The sequence below is a fragment of the Tremella mesenterica genome (assembly GCF_000271645.1).
Source record: "Tremella mesenterica DSM 1558 unplaced genomic scaffold TREMEscaffold_21, whole genome shotgun sequence".
NCBI lineage: Eukaryota > Fungi > Basidiomycota > Tremellomycetes > Tremellales > Tremellaceae > Tremella > Tremella mesenterica.
In genome coordinates, this window is record NW_006711245.1 from 137,881 (window position 1) to 161,700 (window position 23,820).

General features: G+C 48.5%; 7 protein-coding genes across 7 annotated transcripts; 5 read left to right on the forward strand and 2 right to left on the reverse strand.

The window, feature by feature from the left end:
- Positions 1 to 4,868: 4,868 nt before the first annotated feature.
- On the forward strand, positions 4,869 to 5,204 carry TREMEDRAFT_66365 (uncharacterized protein; the record flags this gene model as incomplete). Its single annotated transcript, XM_007008419.1, has 1 exon — positions 4,869 to 5,204. One exon carries the CDS (start codon positions 4,869 to 4,871, stop codon positions 5,202 to 5,204), a length of 336 nt encoding a protein of 111 aa, XP_007008481.1.
- A 3,297-nt stretch (positions 5,205 to 8,501) lies between these two features.
- TREMEDRAFT_66366 (uncharacterized protein) lies at positions 8,502 to 9,270 on the reverse strand (the record flags this gene model as incomplete). Its single annotated transcript, XM_007008420.1, has 3 exons — positions 8,502 to 8,645; positions 8,910 to 8,942; positions 9,121 to 9,270. 3 exons carry the CDS (start codon positions 9,268 to 9,270, stop codon positions 8,502 to 8,504), a joined length of 327 nt encoding a protein of 108 aa, XP_007008482.1.
- Positions 9,271 to 10,752: 1,482 nt separating this feature from the next.
- On the forward strand, positions 10,753 to 12,245 carry TREMEDRAFT_66367 (uncharacterized protein; the record flags this gene model as incomplete). Its single annotated transcript, XM_007008421.1, has 2 exons — positions 10,753 to 10,963; positions 11,098 to 12,245. 2 exons carry the CDS (start codon positions 10,753 to 10,755, stop codon positions 12,243 to 12,245), a joined length of 1,359 nt encoding a protein of 452 aa, XP_007008483.1.
- Positions 12,246 to 13,168: 923 nt separating this feature from the next.
- Positions 13,169 to 14,061, reverse strand: TREMEDRAFT_66368 (uncharacterized protein; the record flags this gene model as incomplete). The annotated part of the gene is made up of 3 exons (XM_007008422.1): positions 13,169 to 13,409; positions 13,720 to 13,874; positions 13,903 to 14,061. The coding sequence occupies 3 exons, from the start codon at positions 14,059 to 14,061 to the stop codon at positions 13,169 to 13,171; spliced, it is 555 nt and encodes a 184-aa protein (XP_007008484.1).
- A 1,710-nt stretch (positions 14,062 to 15,771) lies between these two features.
- On the forward strand, positions 15,772 to 16,512 carry TREMEDRAFT_66369 (uncharacterized protein; the record flags this gene model as incomplete). The annotated part of the gene is made up of 2 exons (XM_007008423.1): positions 15,772 to 15,816; positions 15,991 to 16,512. The coding sequence occupies 2 exons, from the start codon at positions 15,772 to 15,774 to the stop codon at positions 16,510 to 16,512; spliced, it is 567 nt and encodes a 188-aa protein (XP_007008485.1).
- A 676-nt stretch (positions 16,513 to 17,188) lies between these two features.
- TREMEDRAFT_66370 (uncharacterized protein) lies at positions 17,189 to 17,890 on the forward strand (the record flags this gene model as incomplete). Its single annotated transcript, XM_007008424.1, has 1 exon — positions 17,189 to 17,890. One exon carries the CDS (start codon positions 17,189 to 17,191, stop codon positions 17,888 to 17,890), a length of 702 nt encoding a protein of 233 aa, XP_007008486.1.
- A 2,258-nt stretch (positions 17,891 to 20,148) lies between these two features.
- On the forward strand, positions 20,149 to 21,633 carry TREMEDRAFT_66371 (uncharacterized protein; the record flags this gene model as incomplete). Its single annotated transcript, XM_007008425.1, has 2 exons — positions 20,149 to 20,550; positions 21,229 to 21,633. The coding sequence occupies 2 exons, from the start codon at positions 20,149 to 20,151 to the stop codon at positions 21,631 to 21,633; spliced, it is 807 nt and encodes a 268-aa protein (XP_007008487.1).
- Between the last annotated feature and the right edge of the window lie 2,187 nt (positions 21,634 to 23,820).

The following is a 23,820-nucleotide window of genomic DNA, read 5'->3' on the forward strand; positions in this document are numbered from 1 at the left end:
GAGGGAGAGGTGAAGAGGGTGTTCTGACCCGCCTGGCTCAAATGATAGAAAGGGTGAACCCATACTATGCTGCTTTCAAGACTTTCCGTGACCGTGACAGGGAATCCGAAGAGGACACGCCGATTCTGTATCTTACAGTTCTGAATCCTCTGCAAAATGACCCTCGCAGATATAACCGACCTACGTCAGACGAAGTTGCATGTGTATATGTTGCCAATGAAAATGAACCGTCCCCAGGTCGTCACATTCAAGTATATCTGCGAGGCGGTGGGGTTCGCAACATTAGTGAACTGCACTCAGCATATCTTCCCCTGCATTTCACTCTTATATACCCGCATGGAGAGCCGGGATGGCATCCAAGGATCCCTTTGGCTGGGCAACCACTGGGAGATGATGACGAGATTGGTGAGGGGGAAGATATTGAGGATGGAAATGCTGGAGATGGTGGATTGGTAGCTGAAGTAAGACGCTATGGGCGTGGAGAATCTAAGCGAGTGACTCAAGCACAATTTGCAACCTATTACCTCTTCAAACGATCGGGCAATTTCAACACCGCACTCTATTGTGGGCGACTCTTTCAGGAGCTATTGGTGGATCAGTGGGCCCAGACCGAATCAAATCGTCTGCGATGGATCCGAGAGAATCAAACCACTCTCCGAGCTGAATCTTACAAGGGATTGGTTGATGCGGTTGATGCTGGGATTCCTTTGGCTGATGTAGGCAAAAAAGTGGTGCTCCCCTCAACATTTGCCGGTTCGCCACGTCAGATGCACGCCCTGTACCAGGACGCCATGGCTATTGTCTCACACGTGACAAAGCCTGACCTATTTGTAACAATCACCTGCAATCCCACTTGGCCGGAGATCACCCAAGAGTTGGAACCAGGACAGACCGCCCAAGACCGCCCCGACTTGGTTTCAAGAGTCTTTGCACTCAAGCTTGACGCTATGCTGCACGAGTTTTTCAAACTGGGAGTATTGGGAAAGGTGTGTTTGGTTATTATTTCCTGCTGAGTGTTTACTGATCTGAAGGTGGTTGCAAGAATCTGGGTGATCGAATTTCAAAAACGGGGACTTCCACATTGTCATCTGCTCATGTGCCTTACACCAGACAATAAGCCTCGCACACCGGCCGATGTTGACAAGATTGTATGTGCTGAACTCCCCTGTGAGGATACTCAGCCTGTGCTTTTCAAGGTTGTTACGTCCTGTATGCTGCATACCTGCAGTGATCGATGCCAAGCCCAGATGCGTCGTGATGGCCGATGTTCAAAGAAGTTCCCCTGGGCTTTTCAACCAGAGACAACAATGGAACAGGATGGCTACCCTATTTACCGAAGACGAGATAATGGGCGGTCATGGACCAAGAATCGCATTACATATACAAATCAGCATGTGGTTCCGTATAATCCTTATTTATCAGCTCGGTTCAACGCCCATATCAATGTTGAGGTGTGCACTTCAATCAGTGCAGTGAAGTATATGTTCAAATATGTCTACAAGGGTCATGATCGGGCAAATGTGGCAGTGGTTCCTAATCAAGTGGATCTCGATGAAATCAATCGGTATGTGGATGCGCGCTGGGTTTCAGCATCCGAATGTGAGTCATAGGGAGGATTGTACTGCTGAGCTAACATTGTATCAGCGGTTTGGCGACTGAGCGGTAATCCCATGCATGGACACTTTCCACCCGTTGAACGACTTCAGCTCCATCTTCCAGACGAAGATCAAGTGCAATTTGTGCCTGAAGACGAACGTGCAAATCTACCAGAGGAACTTCAGCGGAACAGCCGGTTATTGGGGTACTTCAAAGCTTGCGAGACCTATTCAGAGTTACTCCGTGACAAGATATATGCAGATGTACCCGAGTTACTCTGTTGGCACGCCAAGGAACGTGCTTGGAAGCCTCGGAAACGTGGAACAGCTATTGGGAGAGTGTATTTTGCCGGTCCTCAATCTGGGGAGCTCTATTATCTGCGACTTCTGCTCTATCATGTTCCCTGCCCAACATCTTTTGAAAGTCTCCGTACCGTTGATCATACTCTGCATCCGACCTTTCGAGCAGCCTGTGTTGCGCTTGGCCTACTTGATGACGACCGTGATCTTGATGAGTGCCTCACCCAAGCTTCAACATATGCCTCTGGATTTCAGCTACGACGACTGTTTGTGATCATTTTGGTAGAAAATCAACCCTCCAGCCCGGCGGACCTGTGGGAGACACACTTGATGGCGTTGAGTGATGATTGTGTTCATATGCTTCGGCAGAAGGGATGGATGGAGAACCCAAGTGTGGATGAGCGGCTCTCCTACGCGTTGCATCTCCTGGGGGGTTTGCTAGAAGAGAGGGGGAAGAGTTTGGCAGGATGTTATCTGCCTGAACCAACAGTTGTTTTTCCAGAAGACACTGATAGCCGCATTATACATGAGGAATTGGCTTACGACATGCGAGAATTGCAACAGACCAGTACCCTCAACATGGCCCTTGCAAATCCGGAACAGCAAACAGTTATCAACGACATAGTTCAGGCAACCAGGGCACGGAAACCCGCATGTTTTTTCCTTGATGGTCCAGGTGGTTGTGGCAAGACATTTGTGGAGAACACGGTAGCAGCGGTTTTGCGAGGGCAAGGTGACATCGTCTTGATGGTCGGATCTTCAGGTATATGTGCAATCCTTCTAAAGGGTGGCCGTACAGGTGAGTCGTGTTGAGTTCATTTAGTGCAGAGTTAACACATAGCCCATTCCCGGTTCAAAATTCCAATTGACATTCATGGCGACTCACAGTGCAGCATCTCAAAGCAAAGTGAACTCGCAAAGCTGTTCTTGCGTACCAGGCTGATCATATGGGACGAGGCGCCCATGCAGCATCGACACTGTGCAGAGGCAGTGGAACGCATGCTGAGGGATGTGCGAGGATCTGAGGAGCCTTTTGGTGGGGTGGTAGTGGTATTTGCAGGAGACTTTCGACAGTGTTTGCCGGTGGTGCCAAAAGGGAGTCAAGCACAGATCAAGAGCGCATGTTTGACCAGCTCACGTCTGTGGCAGAAGGTAAAACGGCTCAAACTTACTATCAACATGCGGCTCCAGAGTGCAGAATTGTCTGATATTGAGAGGGAGGAAGCAAGTGGGTTTGCAGAGTGGCTTCTCAGGGTAGGGGATGGTTTGGTAGATGGGGAACAGTCAGACACTTTGAGAATACCTCCGGAATTGCGGGTGGAGTCCACAAATGAGTTGCTGCAGCATGTCTATCCCAACCTGGCTCAGAGTTTTCCGACAACAGAAGCTGCTCTTCAGTACTTTGCAGACCGTGCAGTTCTTGCACCAACCAATGCCGAAGTTGATGAATTAAACAAGACCCTCCTTGGCCAGCTTAGTGGGGAATCTCGGATGTACCTCAGTGCGGATTGGATCGTGGAGAATGATGGTGCTTCAAACCCGCGTGCTCGGCCTTTGAATCAGCAACTCTGGCCCATTGAATATCTCAACTCAATCACAATTGGCGGATTCCCTCTTCACAAGACAATTGTAAAAGTTGGGGGAACAGTTCTTCTACTTCGTAACTTGGATCCAGCTGCGGGTCTTTGCAACGGTACTCGGATCTATGTGACACGTCTTCTACCAAATGTTATTGAGGGGTGCATTCTTGGCGGTGACTTCCATTCGAATAAGTGTTTCATCCCGCGTATCAAACTCGACACAGCAAAATCGTCCAACCTACCTTTCACCTTGCGTCGTAGTCAATTTCCCATACGAGTCGGTCTTGCTCTCACAATCAACAAGGCGCAAGGGCAATCTCTTGCAACAGTTGGCTTATGTCTCTCAAAGCCGGTATTTACCCATGGTCAGCTGTATGTTGGTCTCTCTCGCGCACGGTTCAAGAACGGTCTCAAGGTTTTGCTGGAGGATTCAGAGGAGGGGAGAAGAGGTGAGACGAAGAATATTGTGTATAAGGATGTGCTCTTGGCAGCCAGGGCTGCTTAATATGTAATGTGTATAGGTTTGCAGTTTAGATTAGACTTATAGTGTGTAGTGTATATAGTGTAAGTAGCCTCCCGCATGTGGGGAACTGGGGCGGAGAGGGGTGAATTGTAGGTGGTGAGGAACTGGGGCGTATGCTATGCATGAACTTGGAGAAATTTGGCATGGTTCAACTAGGGAACTGGGGCATACACTAAATTCATCTTGACCATCTGCAGTTGCTCCCGTGAATTTCACGGGTTGGAACACTAGTCCCTGAGAAAGAATGTATAAACACAAAGTAGTTACGCCTTTTATAGTCTAGCTAGAGATAGAAATCATATCCGTGATATAGCTTGAATAGGTGAGTCTCAGACTTGCATCACCTGTTTGTATCACGAAATAACCTATCTCCAGCTATTCTAACCTATTCTGACCTATTCTGACCTATTCTAACCTATTCTAACCTATTCTAATAACCTATCTTGGCTGAATCACCTATCGTGAACTAAGGAGTAGGTGAGTCAAGCTTGAGATAGGCAACATTATCTGTCACACCTGAGACGCAAGTTCCAGGTCGTGACAATATCATTATTTGGCTACATCGATTGCAGAGGAGACACAATCCACCACATAGCATCAGAGACACATAGATTTCCACGAGACTTCCATTGAGTTCAACCCAACCTGCAACTTAGTCGTTGTGTTTCCAGTACCGTCACACAGAGGTGTCAAGATCTTGACCGGATCTGTTTGATTCTTCCCCCTGAATATCCGCGCTTCAACACCCTATCAAAATGCTCCCACTGTATACTAAGTAAACAGAAATGGATAGATAGTACACAACACAAGGATTCATTTGCTATCCAAGAACATGTTATCCCAGCTGAGCTCTGCGACTCAAGTAGGAACATGTCAGTAGATATCACCACCTCTACTCATTCCTCCGCTGGTCTCATGTTCACTCTGTTTGGTTCTCTTGTTTGTCTGAATCAAGTCATCTCAAATCTCAAAGCTCAAGTAACAGCTCTGAAGGAGTTGGGAGAAGGAATGTTTGGGAGGCATGAAGATAAGTCAGAGGTGGATACAAACAACGAGTTGGAAATGAAGAAGGATGTGGAACAGATAGTGGATGAGGCATGTTGGGAAGGGAGTCAGGAAATGGAACTGCTAAATGTTGATGGATACAGTATGTACATGTGCATGGAAATCATGTCCTCACGTGGGAGTGTTGGAGGGGTCAAATAAGCTTGGACTCTCAAAACTTCTTAATTGCTCATTCATAGTTGTCTCTCATGCATACACCCTTTGCTCATTTTCTCCTCCCTCCACCACAAACCCTGTCATCCCCAAACAGTAAACCCAATGGCCTACTCAGGGGTAAAGGGGCAACAGTGGTCAAGGCAGGACTGTCAAACTTGATTCAATAGAACAAAGGAGGACAGACAGCTGTAATAGGTAGATTATAAGATGGGTTGTCCACTGTCACAAATTGTTGCAACACACTGTGACCACAACTACATCACCCCTCTTTGAAACACCAATGTTGCCATCATCACCATCATCTACCCCCAAGTACAACATCTATTGGATTTGAAGACTAACACAGGTAGTAGGCTCAACCTGTCATGTGTCACAAACCATGACCAACCAGCACCTTGGTCGTATAACAATGCCCATCAGAACAGTGATCTAAACCTCTGTGGCAAAGTGTCACAAACTGTGTTGTGACATCCCTGACAACCACCACCACCGACCCTCCTTTCACCATCACCCCGAACCACTGAGACCGACTACGACAAAGTTATAGGAATCTAGGGAGCATTTATCACGACGACCCCGCCTAAGGGAGAACTACAGCGAAGTTAGGAGAAGGGAACCGTGTGAGGGCAGAGTAGGCGAAGTTAGGCGAAGTTAGTCGAAGTAAGCGGAGTGGGATATTGGGGATATGGCGAGGTACGGCAATGTTGAGCGAAGGGGACTAAGCATGAGGCTGTGTAGGGGTTGGAGGACGTTCTACGAGAAGAGAGAGGAAGTATAGATAGTTTACAGATCGCTGAACTTCTTCAGCGATCCTTGATTGTTGTCAGTAGCGAGAGATATATTCAGTACCTTCAACCATCGAGTTAGGGAGAGCTACCACCGAGCAGTTCGACGTACCAAGGCAAGGTTAGCCGCAGTGCATCGACGATCATCCTGTCATTTGCCTCTCGACGTATTACTACGGCAAAGTCAGCCGTATTTCCACGGCAAGTACCCTGTCCAAGTGAGACATCAACACCCCACCACAACATAGTTAGCCGAGGTTTGTCGACCGTCGGTCAGTAGAGAAGAAGAAACAACGGCCGTGACACAAAGAGGCTGTCATAAATCTAGAATGTCGGCCCCAGTGTCATACATCACCTATCTGCCACTTGTCAAAGTGCTTATGCGCAATCAGACACTTGAAACGCATACCCCTGAATACCTCCACCTCCACCTCCACATGCTGGAACCTTCCACCCTTGCCTCCACCTTTACCTCCACTTGCTTATCAAGCCTCCACACTCTGGAACATTCTGTGCCTGCCTCCACTTTCCCAAAGTAGTAACTCTGGTTGATTGCTGAGCAATCATCCATAGTCTGGAACATTCAGTGCCTGCCTCCACTTTCCCAAAGTAGTAATTCAGTCTGCTCGCTGAGCAATCTTTCCCACGTTTGCGCTTTCTAGTTTATTCCGTAGACATGTTGAGCAACCCACTTGATGGGGATAAATACCCCCTCCAAACAGGTTGTTCCCCACCTATGGATCTTGTGTCAATCCAGTCAGTCCCAGCCTGACATCTTGCAGTCCCCTCAGTCCCCTCAGTCCCTTGTCACCCTCCGTATACTCCTCAAGCTCTATGAGCCAGAGACAAGTATTGGGTTACAGCCCCATTCCAGTCACCTTGCCTACCCTCTGGGGATTAGACCCCGTCCGTGACACCCAGTACAAGCAGTTTATAAAGGGTCTCAGCTCATAGTATGAGCTGAGCATTGGATCTTTTAGCACAAGAGCTTAGTGCACATCACCCTTAAGGTGTATGCATCACAAAGGCCCATCAACCGGCAATTTCTTCAATTGCTGGTTGCTGGTTGAATACCCAATGCATCCTAAACTGTGACCAAAGCCTGACTAAAGTGAACTAGGTAACAACATGACCTTCCTCATGTCACAACAACTCATTAGCAAATGTTGCAAGCGTGGTCTCAAGTGTTCTTTTTACTGTTGATAGGGATTGTACAGACTTCTCTGGTCTTTCAGTGACAGAGCAAAATCTTGAGGACATATCCAGTAACTCTCATCAGGAGAGAAGGTCTGGTACCAAAAAGAGCAAGAAGCGTACAAGAAAACAGCAAGAGCCGTCCAATGGTATGTTATCTCCTGACATCTTCTCATGTTGCGCTGACAGAAGTGTCTGGACAGCATGCTCCTCAATCTGATCCAGATATCAAACAAAGCAATGAAGAGAGTATCCTAGTCAAGAGACTCATTGGCCAGAACACTGTACTGAGTTTGAAACCTGGAGTGATGGTGGGGAACGTGATTGTCATGAATCGCCAAGTCTAGTTTCATGTTATATCATTAAGGTTTCATATTTTTTTCTGCTCTTGTACATTCAAGGCAGAAGGTCTAAGTATTAGTCTCTCCATGTTTGGTTCTGCTCTTATTTGAGGCAAGAGACCTGAACCTTTAGTTAGTTATGTTATTCTCAGTTAGTATGCCTGGTATGGCGTCAGACCCAAGACTTCAGTTTAGCTAGAGTTAAGGTGAACATATGGTTCACGTCGTCATGTGTGCTTCTGCGTGTGGGAAACAGCGTATTGTACGCATCATGTTGCAAAGACCACACAGCTTTCTGATCCATGGTTCAATTTACACATGCAATCGAAAATCACAACTCTTTCCTACGCAGGACAACGGAGATCCCAGGATGGACTCAGAAATAGATATAAACCCCATATAGACCTTACATAGTTTCTTTTCATCAGCAATGTATCTTCTTCATCTTTCTCTTCACCTTCTTTTGTGAAAGTCACTTAGTTGGTTCTAACCCAACATCTCAGTATCCTCAGTACCTAAGGCAGTCATCAAGCTCTATGAGCCAGAGACTAAAACCCTTCAGTATCCAAGGCAGTACTTTACTACTGCAGTCTAGTCGCAGGCGTGACTGTGATAAACCTCATGGGTTTTCCAAAGGGAAGAGTCCTCTCAAGGAATACCCGCAGTATCTCTCACAATGACGCAAGCATGAATATGGATTGCAGAAACCCGGCAGGCAGAGGGGAAGACGTGGAGCCTAGACAAGTCCACACGAGCCTTGGCCTGAAAGTACAAGTCTTGGCTTTGGAGGGAGGTGATTATGTGCCACATGAGCGGAAGGCGAGGAACCATGCACCGTGGCTTCCGTGAGGAGCATGCTAAGGCAATGAGGGATGTGTAGAGGGTAATTGTCAGGCTCACCACTACACAGGACAGGCTCCTTGGGACGGCCTCTTGGCGCACCACCCTGCCACAACACGTGGTCAGGTACACATAGGCCCCGGCGTTTCAGTAACGCCGGTGACGCGACAGCCTGACAAACATGGACTTGCCACTGATCGGAATTTCAGTAACGCTGCGAGCTCTGATTGCTCACTCTTCTCTTTCATCGCCAATGTCAGTATTAGCTACACCATGTCACTTCCTGTCATTGTCCATGCATTCTACTATCTATCAAGGTCCAGGAGGATAATATGAGCCATAGGGATGTCTAGAAGACCCCTGGGAGGGATAGGGGGCCCAATATTGAGAGGATAGAGAGAGGGAGAGTAGGTGGAAGAGGGGGGGGGTAGGTACCTCTCCTCAGGAGGATAAAAGTCGAAAATGGGGGGTACCTGCTCATTAGTGACCCCCTGTCAGATACAGCCAAAAATACAGTATTAGAGACTCACATTCGGTTGATATTGGCCGTTTCCTGGTGTCTCCTGGACCAATCAGCTTGCAGGAAACTTTTAGAAGCAAGAGACTAAGAGACGAGTGAAAATTTTTGAAATCATGAGGCCAATATAGACAGAGACAGAGCAATATAGCCAGGAATGACCGCAGGACAGTGAGGGGGAGAAGGAGGGAAGGAGAAATGTCATTATCATATGAGACACCCACCAAATAACCTGTCCTAGTGATCATTTCTCCTGTCCTCACCATTCTGTCCTCTGTCCTCACCATTCCAGGCCGATTTTGAGTCTCCAGACCGATCCTGGCCGTCTCTCTCTTGTCTCTCTCTTTAATACTCCTGGCCAGGTCAAGAACCATCTTCCTGAGCTCAGAGATATCTTCCTGAACTGCAGTGTTAGTTCCTAACACCGATCCCTCTGTCCAAGTTGTTTCTCCAGCCTTCCATATCCTACTGAGGACAGGTACCTACCACCCCCCCCCCCCTCTTCCACCTACTCTCCCTCCTCTATCCTCTCAATATTGGGCCCCCTATCCCTCCCAGGGGTCTTCTAGACATCCCTATGGCTCATATTATCCTCCTGGACCTTGATAGATAGTAAAATGCATGGACAATGACAGGAAATGACAGGAAATGACATGGTATAGCTAATACTGTCATTGGCAATGAAAGAGAAGAGTGATCAATCAGAGCTTGCGGCGTTACTGAAATTCCGTTCAGTGGCGAGTCCATGTTTGTCAGGCTGTCGCGTCGCCGGCGTTACTGAAACGCCGGGGCCTATGTGTACCTGACCACGTGTTGTGGCAGGGTGGCGCGCAGAGGGGAAAAGGGTGGTGCGCCAAGAGGCCGTCCTCCTTGGAGTCTTACTCAGAGTTGTAATTCCTATCTCTTCTCCCGTGCCTGTCCCCGTCTTGCCTTTCCCGCTACGGACCCGCTCTCCTCAATTCTTTTTCATCTTTCAATAGTTTTTCTCATCTCCGTGTCCCTCATCTCCGGCTTCCTTTGCTTCTCTACCTCATAATATTTTCCATCTTTACTCCATAGATATTGGTATCATTCTGCTTCTCTGTTAGTATATGGAAACAGCCCCTTTTTGCAGATGTCTTGTCAAATGTTTTTCTTGTCACTTAGTAAATCTTTTGCCACTTGATCTCATCGACTTGCAGTCTCTTTGATCCACGACGTCACTAGACTACATACTTCATCACTAGATCTGTTCCCTATGAGGCCCTATAGCTATAGCTCATAGACGCAGACTATTTCCAACATCTGGTCCTGACATATTGAGAGGAGAGACGATCTTGATGACGAAGGAGGAAGCGCGAGGTCCAATTTTGACCAAGTGACCGTCCTACCGTAGCTTCTGCAAGCTCTTTCACAAACCAAGGGGTAAGAAGGGTTCCACGATTGGCATACTTGTTGATTTTGTGGATAATTGTGTAATCTTGGCGACGGAATTTGATGAGATCAATCTGGCCTCCTTGATTTCCGTTACCTGTTACCTGCTCAGCACTTATTGAGAGTGATGAGCAGGAAACAGGTCACAAACTAATTATGTACTGATCATCGGAGTTACCACAAGTCTCGGATATACGAGTGTGGCTATGTGACTGTACCATACCAATTCCGTCGCTTGGGGGATGGAGAGGGCTCGAGCGACATTGTTCCCTCGGGGGGAGTGAACTCCTTTGAAGCGGTTGTACAGAGTGGTTTTTGGGATGTTGTAGCAAAGTGAAACACTGGCAAAACTCTCAGAGGGATGCTTTTTCATGTAGCGGGATGCAGCAAGCAGAAGATCAGGCATGTTTATAGTAGACGAGAGAAAGCATCATTCATATATCATGTGGAAGGACGTTCCGATTGCTGGTTGGTCCGTTCCCCGGTTACCACGAGTAACGTATATCTTGCGTCGCTTTCTTCGCGCGTCCCCTTCGGGGTTCATTGCATATAATCGCGAAAAGAAGGCAGGAGAGCAGGAGAAAGCAGGTCGTTTGGATGTCCGGGCCCCCACAGAAACCAATCATCCCAGGTCCACCTTTGTTCCGTGGCGGGGTAAGTAGGGTGTCCGCCTATCAACCTACTTTCATATTGCTCTGTCATCGTGTTTCCGACGTCTCTCATGGTTCTTTCGCGCCTGAACACCGTCGACGACGCCCAAAGACGCACGCCCGGGGCTGACAGGCTAGAATCCGGTACCATGTCCCTCTCGACTTACGACCTTTCGGTTATAGAGGAGTGGAGACAGATGGTCAGTAGGGCCAACTCACTAGATTGTCTTTCCCGCGTCAGGAGGTTGTTCACGAGCCTGCAGAAGAATCTTTGCTTCCTCCTCACCCCCGTTAGGTCACCTCTACTCAACACCCGTACCCAGATAGCCATTGCACGGGTAGAGCCCGCGAAGGCCACGGGGCCATCAGATTTCAAAACGAGATTCAACAACGGACTTCAGGCTACCTATACATCGGAGCCACTCCCTACCACATGGTCAGCTTTTGATCTTCCACGTCATCCTTCCCCAGCTGTTGAAAGCTTTGGTTTTGTGAACGTACAAGCAATTTTAGCCTCACTTCAGCCTTGGGAGCCACTTGATCATCAGACACAGGTCTTGTGGGAAAAACCTTTCCAACCTCAGGGCTCCAATGAGTCATTACTGGATGCACCTTGGGTCCCCACAAGACATGACGTGTATGTTTACATAAGTAAAGCTCTGGCTCTCTCACCAGCTACACAAAATTGGCCTGCGGACGCTCGAACTGCCTTTGCTCAGACCATCATCACTCCCCTCTTGGAGCAGATAGATATCTTCAACCAATCATTTAGCCAGAGACGAGCTTCTTTTGTATGTCAAAGGTCCAAGCGGTCCAGTTTGAAAAGAATCCCAACAGATCGGACGACAGACATCTCATACACTCGGCTGTGGCAGTGGGAACTCTTTAGACGCTTAAGAGAAACACTGGGCCCAGGATTACTGCTGCAGTCATGTCGATTAATAGCGGAACAAGTCTCAGTCCCCATCAGCAGTACAGCAGAAGTACGTCGTGGCTATAATACAGATGGTGGGGATTGGATTGTTGTTACTGCCACACTGATCTTTGAGGATGAGGATGGCTCAACAAGGGTAGTGGGATGCCCTAGTGTGATGGAACCTGACACTGTGGTGTGGACAGGTGAATGGACCTCTCTGCAGGTTCCAGACTTCGACCCCGATCACCCTTTTTGGGAATGGAGCCTCCAATGTGGTGAAGAGTACCGGAGAGGACTACTGAGGAAGGTTATGTCAGACCCCTCCGCTCCACGCAAGAATGGGGTTGAGCCAGCCCGGACTTCATCCTGATCTATGCCAAGTCACCGACGTCTAGCTTTCAAAGGAAGAGCTTGGGATCGTTAACCATGCAAGTCAGATGCGGTAGTTGTAGTGTTTTCTTGGTACGTGGTTGTAAGAATGGTATGAAGGCGACAACACAATACGAGAAGTTACTTGACGTACAAGAGTATGGATCAGAAACATGACAGCTTTCACTGGAGAGATATCCGTAGCTTCTCGCCAGGACACTCCAGTAGATCTCTAAAAGACCCGGTTTATCCATCACCACCGTTACCGGCCATGCGCTTGCTGAGCATTGTACGTGATAGTGTTGTGCGTGAAGAGATTTCGTGTCGTGCGCAAAGTTGGCTTCAACTAGATTAGACCGCGCACGGAGGGGTTCGGCCGTCAAGTAAAGCTGCCCCGGCCGCGGACTGAATTTGGTGACTTGTTTCATGTATCCCCTGTACCTCCTGTGTTCTTTCATCTTGGAGTTTCAAACTCTCCATGATATGTCTTCAAACTCAATATGTTTCAACTTCTTTAGCAACACACGACCTTTGACCTGACTGTTTCGCCCATGTGAAAATCAATCATTGTCAATTACTGGGGGGGCCAATAAAGAGAAGCTGTTAAGGACCCCGCCGGAGACGGACCCCTCCGGAGCCGCACGGACGCGATCAGACCCTACGGGAGATGTTCCACTCCGGAGTGGTCTGACCCCTTGACAGACCCAGCTGGAGAAACATCCAATAAATGATCTAATTGAGTTGGAAAAATAAAGAGATATGGATCCAGACTCATGATCTGGACACTCTCATCTGTGAGCAGGGATCTCCCATGAGTCTGCCTTGATTCATCATTTCAATCTCCCAAATTCCCCGCACCAATCATGAGTCCATGTCTTCTGGTGATCATACAAAATTTGGGGCAAGAATTGCAGGATTTGTCTGCTACCACACATGGGAAGGGATGGTCAACCAGGTCATCATTGGGGCAAGCAATACTTTTGCAGGACTAGCATCAAAAATCTTGTGGTCCGGTTGAGCAGTAATTACTCTGGGTGGGTCTGGACACCTCCAGAGCGGTACGATTCTCTGAGTGGGTCTAAGAGGGGTACTTGGAACTGTGCCACTCCGGAGGGGTCCGTCTCCGGCGGGGTCCCTAACAGAAGCCAAACCAGCTTCCTTATCGCTACTCATCCATACATACTACAAGCAAAAGGCAGTGTTCAAAAGTATTATGACCTCTAATAAGAGTATTATGACCTCTAAAGACAACAAGACTCTCCTGGCCATCCCGACCTTCATAGAATATCTGTGTTCGAGTGAAAATACAGTCTCAATCCACGATGCGCTGCGGGTACTCAGGATGGAAGCAATCTACAGAGACAGGGAAGCCAGAAAACAATTACTCCAAACTCCTGGGTACGTCATGGCGTGATACCTTATGTCTGGTATACTGAAGTTCCCAGTTCACAAGGACTCCAAGGGTCACCACCCACCACCCGATTTGGGACCTCGCCCAAGTCGATGACGGGTGTCTCAGCTTCTCGCTCAACTGCAGCTTCTCCCACACATCAGGAAGCCCAGGTAGACAATTTAACCTCGATTGTTGCTTGTGGGTCCAACCGGACGAACCACAACCAAATGATTCCCTCTGTCTTCAGTCCGCAGCACTCTCATACACAGCGTTCCCAGACCAAAGACCCTCTGTGCAATTTAACTTCTGCCTGTACCTCAAGGTCCTCCTCCCCAGGACTAGATTCCATTCCGTCAACCCCTGTGTCAGAAAAGAGCTCATCTGATCTGTCGGACATTCTCTCTGCTCTTTCATCTGATTCCATGTCTGCCGGATCCAGTGGGAGGGCTGCCTCATCCGAACACACATCAGCGGGAGATCAGCGTGTTCAACATTCGGGAGACGCATCCGGGGGCGATTCGAGTCACGTCTCCTGGGACGATTTGAGAAACTCATCCTTGGACGGGGGATTTATTGTGCCAAAGGTTGACTTGGTAGTTGGTGCTTGAAGATTTATTCAAGTGTACTTTATACCATACTATATGCACACGATCTTTCAGCTTAGCGTCGCCTCGAGATCGGGAGTCCCGATACCCTAGCCTCGACCGTCATATCAAGCGACTAGTCTCTTTCCCACAGCTCCCCGGCCTCCAACCCCTTTTGATGAGGGACGCTGTGGGCACTGACTCTCCAAGATCATATCCATCAGAAGAGAGGAGAATAGCTCTCACTACTGTATTCTCTGTTGGTAGCGGTAGAATGTACCCCTGTTGAAATTCACGTCATAGTGATAAGCGCCGCCTCATACTACCAAATCGCCTTATCCCTTGTAGTTCTTCATTGCTTTCTACAGAGCTAAGAATCACCAGGCGTAACCAACGCTCACTGCCGCTCTCAGCAATGATTATGGACATCCCCGGCCCCCCAACCGTCAGTAATGGAGTTTTTTCTGCCTTCCGTGAATTTACTCCTTATGTCATTGTTATGGACTTTCAAACGAGTCAGGTCTGTTATGTATAAGTGACATATGATGAATGCAGAGATAGATAGAGTTGATGAGTTCTCCCCTCTGTATTCTCACCTGATTATCAGTAACCAACTGTTCTAGCTTGGACTCACAGACGACATAAACTGTGTTCTCCTCTTCCGGGGTTATGGATACCGGCACTGCCTGTTACACTGCTTGTGAGCATACTCAGGAGGTTACAGAGCAGCTCAAATGGTATCAACAGACTCTGGGTAGACAGACCAAAAAACATCCACCAATGAACTTGTCAGAAATAGCAGCAAGCATACCAACCGGTCCCTACAGTAGTGATCAGCTCGTGAGCGTTCCTCTCTCCAACTGGAGTAGATTGTCCCCCAATCCCCCTGCTGTTTTCAAACCAAATTGGAGAACTGTCAGCTGTTGTCACAGTAGCAAACATCTCAATATTATTAAATGACTTAGAGGTTGTAACGAGTTGGGTGAGCTAGAGTGAGGACCGGAGTTAGAAATTAGGACACTCAAGTAGCTATCTCAAGCTCCGTGCTCCATACGGACCGGTATATGGTATGGAAAACTCAGCACTGACAAGTGATGATCATGCCCCTTGCTTTATCAAACTAGTCTGACTGCCCACTCATTGCCAATCTATCCTATTGAAACTCTTGTCACTCTCCTGCTTGGTGTGAGATATCTGGTTTGTTGGAACAATTCCCATGGCATGAACGTCCCTCCAGTTGACCCCTTTATACCCCTGTCATTTCACTCCAGTTCTCCCAAACATGCTTCATGAATGTGTTTCAGTCCAAACAACCATGAGAGAAAGGTATATAATCTAGCTTTTCCAGACTGTCTTCCACATTATCTTCGATCCTTGCGTTAATTGCTTTCCTATCACAATCCCAAGTCAAAGCACTATTTTTTGGAACAGCCCTAGGAGATTCCTGCACCTCTTGAGTCCGGAATACACCAACCATCAGTGACCACTTTTTCAGACCACCAGATCAGACCAGCTGCACAAGTCTACAAATATCCAGTTATAAGCGCAAAATGACCTCAAGTGTCACAGTGACCTGCAGCAGTGAGGGCACGAAGGTAAGCTTCAGATTCTGTCCCGGCGTGGATCCAACGGTAGGATTCTCCACACTGAGGGACGTGATTGTCCCACTCGCTCAAATACTTTCCTCGCAATCCCAAACCTCGCCATTTTCGGGAACACTCCTTCCAGGTCGCCAAGGTAGAGAAACCATAGGGAATGTGGATGGTCAGCCCTCCTCCGTCAACATGGACCCTCTTTCTGTGAATCAAAGTACTTCAAGCAATACGGCTTCAGGGAGAGTCTACACCGCCGACAATGCAGCTATCAATGATCTCTCACCCGAAAACCCCTCTCACACAGAGTCTACCCTTCAACAGCCCAACGTGGCCTCTTCGTCTGGCGAAACAGGTCTCCCTCCCTCCAAGAACGACACCGAATCTGGACATCGGCGTTCTACTCTGGCGGATATCCTCCTCTCCCGTAGGTTTATACCTATAACCGCCACCCTATGGTCCACATATACCTATCTGAGGGAGTATATGTACAACTCCGAGCAAGTCTCCTTGCTCACTCACCCGGACATGGCGATCCTGGGGAGAACTCAACGGTCACTGCGACCCGTTCATCACCCGGTGTCGGGGGACCTGTTATGTCGATCAGCCGCTTTGAGGACATGCGTAGGAGCAATGAGGGGTGGAAGCGTCACGATACTCCATAGGACGTTGAAGGAGTTACTCAGATCCAAGGACTGATGAATGTGATGTCATTCATCTGGCTTACTCGGGCTTTTATGGTTCCACTAACGGCGAGAGTCAGCCCTGTCAGCGTATCATCACACCTAGCCTTGAGGAAAGGTGCACCATACAAAGGGCAGACCCACATGTAGACGAGTTTGAGACCTGATCCGTCAAGATGATGATTCGTAGGTAAATGGGCAGATGCTATCACCCCAAATTTGGGCGTACGATAATCCTCCCGTGCGCCTACACACCATGATCCGAGACACGTCTGGATGAAGCTCAACTTCGGGTTTCCTGACTACTGGCAGAGCACTCGCTTGCTTCATCAAGCCAGAAGCATCTTGTATGTCTTCTAGACCTCTCAATATCAACATGAGAAGTCCCTTCACTTACTCCACCCTTCCCAAACTCACACTATAGCCTGAAACGCGTCTTCTTATGTCCTTCCTGCCACAAGAAGAGAGTAAGAAGTTGAAACTCAACTTGAAGTTCCCACGTTATCCTTTCATAACCCTGCACAGCTTCTCCAAACCCCACTGCTTCAAACCATATCAAACCTCTTCTTCCCCCTCTTCTTCTTACTTGTGTTCATTTTTGCCACCCAAAACATATATAGCGCCCAACACTCTTGTGGTCTTGAGTAACGCCTATCCGCCCTTCCACATACAACAACTTGACATAAGCAACAATGTCACTGATCCCAGGCGGTACAAGATTCTGCATTGGAACCAGTGCAGGTCACCACAACATCAGCCTTCAGTGGCCAGAGAAATGCAATCTTCAACAGGCACTCCAGGAGGTCGCTAAACCTTTGGGAGAGGTCTGTGAGATACTAGCGGCTGCAGGCGTTTTTGAGAGGGATCATGGGTCTCCAACATTTTTTCAAGTCAGCTCAGCAAATGGGACAGTGCCGTCCTCTGAATACCTTGAAGATGGCAGCCCCTCTCTTCAGCCTTATAAGATCCAACAATCTTCCCAGCAATATCTCCCTGATCCATCCTTCAGCCCCGTTACCAACATGACTACTCCTTCCGTCAGCCCATCCCTTTTGTTGGACAAGCCTGACAGAAGCAACCAAGGTATACTCCCCACAGTCTGTTCCGCAATCCAGAGGGGTGCCCTCGAAGTGTACAAATGGGTGGTTGATGGAGGAAGAACACGATCCTCCTCCTCTACAGAAAGGGCGTCAACAGGTATCCCCGCCAAAGAGATACCACCCTCTTCTACCTCTGACCCTCTCCACTTGGCTTTGTTCGAAAGCAACCATGCGACTCTTCCATTAGATCACAATTCTTGGCCTTTAATGCCCTCAGAAGCATATCAAAGACCAAGTTATGTAGAGGGCATGATCAGCCGTACTCAAAGGGTCGTAGCATGGGTCCTAGATTGACAACAATCAGATGAGTATTGAGACTCTTGAACAGTGCCCCCGGAACCGGAATTGGTTATGGACGATGAAGCGTGTAGGGTCGTTGGAAGTAGGTAGACTGTCATTGCGAGAGAAGCACTGATGTATTTCATGCGCATACATGATTGCACGAAAGCCAGCTCCCAAATACAGCACTTGTCTATCTACTGGTAAATCTTACTGTACCCTATCCGTCATTTCATCAGCTGTTGGCCGGTCGATTGATAAGCAACTCTCACCTGATTACATACCTTCTTATTGCAATACCCATCAGGGCTACTCCCCTCAGTGGTCACTGTCTTCGTAAGTGGACTATGTCAGGTAGTCTAGGGGCATGCCCAGTCTGTATTGAGAATCATTGTTCCGTCATTCACATTCTGCAGACCACTCCGAAGCCTGACCCAAGGTCTTCGCCTCACTTGATGACGCACGCACTGATACCTGGCTTACAACAAGGAACAAAGAGGGAGGGAGCTTTGATTATGGAACAAATAAATATTGATCAGGTGTGACATGGAATTTGTCATCCAGGATTGATCTTCCAGCTGCAATCCAAATTACAGTAAGTCCACCGAGGAAAGCGGCCGTTGTAGTAGTCTAAGAAGTGTCGTGCACCAGTACGTTTCCGGTTTCTCACCTAGAGAGGAGCTCGGTGTTGTAGCAAGTGAGAATACGAACAACCGTCCTACTACTTTCAGACCTGAGACGGTAAACGAAGAGATGACATGGGTAGTAGGGTAAAGAAGTTGCTCGAGCCGAAGTCGTGGATAGATCCGTCCGGTGGAGTTGTTTGAGTTTGTTCTAGCGTTGTCTGCCGATTTCCTTGAAATCCTTGTGCCGACAACCGGCTTGATGATGCTACTAGACCGTATCGCCTCTCTCCGCCTAGATTTCCTCGAAGGGGAATAACTTAAACTCAAACACCGTAGTGAAGGGAACATCTCGTTTCACCCTTGGAAGGCGATGAAGAAGACTAAAAAGGTTGACGCTAGAAACTTCTAGCCAAACGCCCCTACTGTTGAATGGTGACCCGCCACACTGCGGTGTTATTAGGAGTTAGAGCGTGGGAAAGATGACTAAGGACTACGTATCCCCTGGGTGATATATATCTAGATAGTTCTTCTACATAGTTCTCTAAGATCTTATGAATCCATACTAGATCGTGAATTTCAACAGATTTGGAATCAGAATATCTGAATCACCGTATACCGCCCCATCTACACCAGTAACACATCTACAAGAAGTACAATATGCCTCCCAAGCAAGAGACTTTCGAATTCGTCAATGGTGCTGTCAAACCAGTACTCAACGGCAAGAATTTCTTTGGTTGGCATCAAGCCGTCCTTGACGCTGCCTATGCAGGAGGTTATGTCGATATCCTCCTTAGCAAGTCCAAGAAACCCGTCGATCCATCCATCAGGCGCACCGAGATCACCATCAAGAAAGAGCCGGCAGTCGAGCCCGCTCAAGTCCCTCTGCCAAGTGAGGCAGAAGATAAGGGAAAGGTGTCACGAACTACGTCGTGACACCTCGATTACTCCACCAACAATGACCCTCCTTTGGCCATCAAAACCCCATCACGCCTTAACCTCTTTACTCTACACGTAACTCAGGACTTCTGACACCAAGTACGGCGAAGTTAGACGGGGTTAGGCTAAGTAGGGACAATGGGAGCAGAAGTACGGCGATGTTAGGCGGGGTTAGGCTAAGTAGGGACAATGGGAGCAGAAGTGCGGGGATGTTAGGCGGAGTTAGGCTAAGTAGGGACAATGGGAGCAGAAGTGCGGCGATGTTAGGCGGAGTTAGTCGAAGGAGGAAGAGGATGGCCGAGGGCTCGGGGAAGTTGGACGAAGTGCGTTGAAGTACGTCAAAGCGCGAGAGAGTTGGATGAACGTCTAGGAGGAGTAGATAATATTAGCTGAGAAGATCGCTGAAGTTCTTCAGCGATCCTTGATTGTTGTCAGTAGTAAAAGACAGATAGAGATAGCTATAAATCAAGATACATCGCCATCAGTAGATCAAAACCCTAGTTAGAGTAACTACGCCGAAGTACGCCGTAGTTACACCCCTTTCGACGTCTGCGCCCTCCTGGTTGGGTGAGACATCGACTCAGAGCGTGAAGTTAGCCGAGGTTCGTCGACCGTCGGTCTATTAAGAAGTAGTTGTTCGACGGCCGTGACAGTATCAAGGATCGCTCCTACCGACGACCGGTGCGAACCTCGGAGAAGTACGAAGATAATATGGAACCAGAAAGAAGAATTACACGAGGCATGAGTAGGGATGGAGACAGGATGGAGGAGAACGAGAGGAGAGCATTGGAGGAGCTTAGCAGAGCAATGGGGCAGGACCTTGGAGTGGAGGATAGTGTGGGGGGATCAATTCAAGGAGATGAGTTCGTTCCACCGGTGCCTTCTAACCCTCCTTCTCCTCCGTCTAATGCTCTCCCACCTGTGGGATCCCCACTTGGATCAGACCAAACCCCACGCCCAAGAGAAAACACTGGAAGTACGGCGAACTTGGGAGAAGAAGGAACACAAGGGGTGGTGTTGGCCTTGATGCAGATGGTGGCGAATATGAACAAAGACATGATGGAGGAGAGAAGACGTAGGGAGGAATGGGAACAGAGAAGAGAAAGGGATACAGTGGGCGGGATTGCAGAAGGGATATCAGAAGGGGTGAGGTACGCCATGGGACGGCAAACTTCGGCGACCCCAAGCGTAGTGGGCGAACAACGGAAAGGGATAAAGCTACCTAACCCAGACCTATGGAGAGGAGATCGGAACAAGTTAACCGCCTTTCTGTCTGAGTGCGACGTACACTTCGAATTGAACTCTCATCTTTTCCCCGACGACACTAAGAAAGTCTTTTTCATGATCTCTCATCTACGCGAAACACCTCTTCTTGCAGTGCAGCCCGATCTATCCAAAAGACCTCTTCCTGAGTACCTCACGACACACGATCAGTTCGTTAAGTACCTCAAGACTAACTTTGGTGATCCAGACGAAGAAGGAACTGCGGCCCGACAACTTAACGACCTCAAGCAAACCGGGTCTGCTTCGGACTACTTCTCCGCCTTTCAGCGACATGTTGCGATTCTCAAGTGGTCTGATGATGGAAACCTAGTTGACCGAGCCAAGAAAGGACTAAAATCGCACCTTCTAGATGAAATCGCAAGACACGGTAGATCGTTTGGGACTGTAAAAGAGCTATTGGAGTTTGTGATTCCCTTGGACAACCGCTTGTGGAGGAGACAAGTGGAGAAGGAGGCAGAGAGGAAAAGGGAAGGAGGGATAAGGACAACGACAGTGGTGGAAAGTCAGAGGACGGAGAAGAAAGAAGAGAAGAAATGGGAAAAGGGGCAACCTTCGGCGCAGGGTGGTGCCCAGGCGGCTATGATGTCGACGGTGGTAAAGAGTACACCGCCAAACATCGACGAAGTTCGCCGAAGATGGCCTAGGCCGAGCTCCGATCTGAGGGAGACAAGGAGGAAGGAGGGGAAGTGTACCGAGTGTGGTGAAGCAGGACATTGGCTGAAGGAATGCCCTGTAAGGGAGGCTAAGGTTAAGGTTGGACTGTTGCCTCCATGGGGGGAGAAGTTCGGAGAACGTGGTGGAGGATCGGGAGGGAACGCAGTACCTCTCGGACAGAGGAGGAACTTGAATGCGGTTGGAGGAGAAGTAGATTTGGAAGAGGACCAGGGAAAAGAAGAGGACCTGTCGCAGTAGGCGAGGCTCGGCGGGTCCGCCATATTCTCTCGGCCACCATTCCCAAACCCATAAAAGAAACACAGCTGATGGAGCCAGAGGATTGTGAATACAAAAATACACCACTCAGTACCCCTTGTTCATGCAATGTCGATAATCATCTCCTCATCCCTTCCGTTTCCAGAGATCAACCTAAATCGGACATTTTCATTAATGGAATGAAGCTAACTACGCTCTGGGACACCGGGGCTACTTGTTCATATATAAGTCCTAGAGCGGCGACGAAGATAGGCGCAGAAAGGAGACAATATCAGGTGAGCGTACCCGTTCACATGTTCGACGGCTCGGTGAGTGTCGCGGGACCTATCACCGAGTTTGTCGAAGTCGGATTTAGTTTGACGAAGGACGCCGAAGTGCGATCTGTTCGTCTCGATGTAACAACGCTCTGCGACGCAGATGTTGTGATAGGGTGGGATTGGATGAGGAAGGAAGGGGTTGTCCTTGATGGAAGAGACAACTCGGTGAAATTTCCCATCCCAGCCTCACCAAGTGCGGCGAAGTTAGCGGCCATAGGGCTGCCGACTCCGACGGACGCGATAGATCTCCGAGACAAAGATGACCAGGATGAACTGAGTCCGGAGGAACAGGAGGAATTGTATCAGGTGGTTCCTGAACAATACCACTCGTTCATTGATGTTTTTAACCCAAGGAAGGGAGGTGAAGAATTACCTCCCTCGAGGGGCTATGATCTGGAGTTTGATCTTAAGGAGGGGGCGAACCTGAAGGTTGCTCCACTCTACTCGCTTGGAGAAGATCAGAGAAGTGCGCTGAGAGACATCCTAGATCGCGAAATATCGGCCGGAAGAATTCGACCCAGTAATTCGCCCTATGGATCACCGATGTTCTTGGTACCGAAGAAAGCAAAAGGTCAATGGCGAATGGTCATTGACTACCGAAAGTTAAACGAAGCAACGATACCCGACGCCTATCCACTGCCTCTGATCGGTCAGATAACCGAAGAGCTAGGAAAAGCGAGGTACTTCAGCAAGTTAGATCTGATTGGAGCTTATCAACTCCTACGGGTAAAGGAAGGACACGAACACCTGACGGCGTTCAGAACTCAGTACGGTATGTTCGAGTCTCTTGTTGTTCGAGATGGTCTGCGAAATGCTCCTGCTGTATTCCAGCATTTCCTAAATGAAAGCTTCAGAGAACTGTTGGGGAAAGGAGTAGTTGTCTATATAGATGATATACTCATCTATGGTCAGACGTTGGAAGAATTGAGAGGAACTACGGCGAAGGTATTCGAAGTTCTTCGAAGGTCGAATCTGTTCGTCAAGGCTAGTAAGTGCGAGTTTGAAAAGGACTCGGTAGTCTTCTTGGGTTTTGTGGTCTCACGGGAGGGAGTTTCTAGTAATCCAGAGTACATCGACGCTGTTGTGTCTTTTCCCCGTCCCAAGAACCTAAGAGAGAGCAGAGGATTTATGGGAGTCGTTAGTTATTATCGGCGTTTTGTCCCCAACTTCTCTAGGATTGCTAAACCGATCAATGACCTCACAAGAAAGGATGTACCGTTTGTCAGGGGTATGGAGCAGGAAAGAACTTTTAAAGAGTTGAAGGATAGAATGTGTAGGGCCCCGGTATTGGCTCACTTTGATCCCTCGTTGAAGACATTACTACAGACAGATGCCTCGTTCTTCGGGTGGGGTTTCATAATATCGCAGGTGAACGAGTTAGGACAAGAACATCCGGTAGCGATCGAGTCAGGAGCGTTTCAAGCGGCGCAGTTAAACTACACGGTAGGCGAGAAGGAACTACTAGCTATCGTTGAGGCTTTCAGAAGAAGGAGACACTTACTGTTACAGGTAGAAACTACAGTTCTCACGGACCACTTGAACTTGACATACTGGATGGAACCGAAGCAGTTAAGCCCGAGGCAGGGCAGGTGGGTCGAAGAGCTTTCTAACTTTAGGTTTAAGATGGTGTATCGACCTGGGAGACAAGCTACACTGCCGGATGGACTATCGAGAAGAGCAGACTACCACTCTGGAAAAGGAAGTACTATGGTGCAGGAGAGCAACCTTATTCAAGGGTTGCCGAAGTTCGACGAACTCGACGGCACTAGCTCTGGGTTACAACACCTACTTCGTGCTTTGCAAGGGACGAAGGAAGTAAGAGAGAGTGACCTTATTAATCCTATGGATTTGG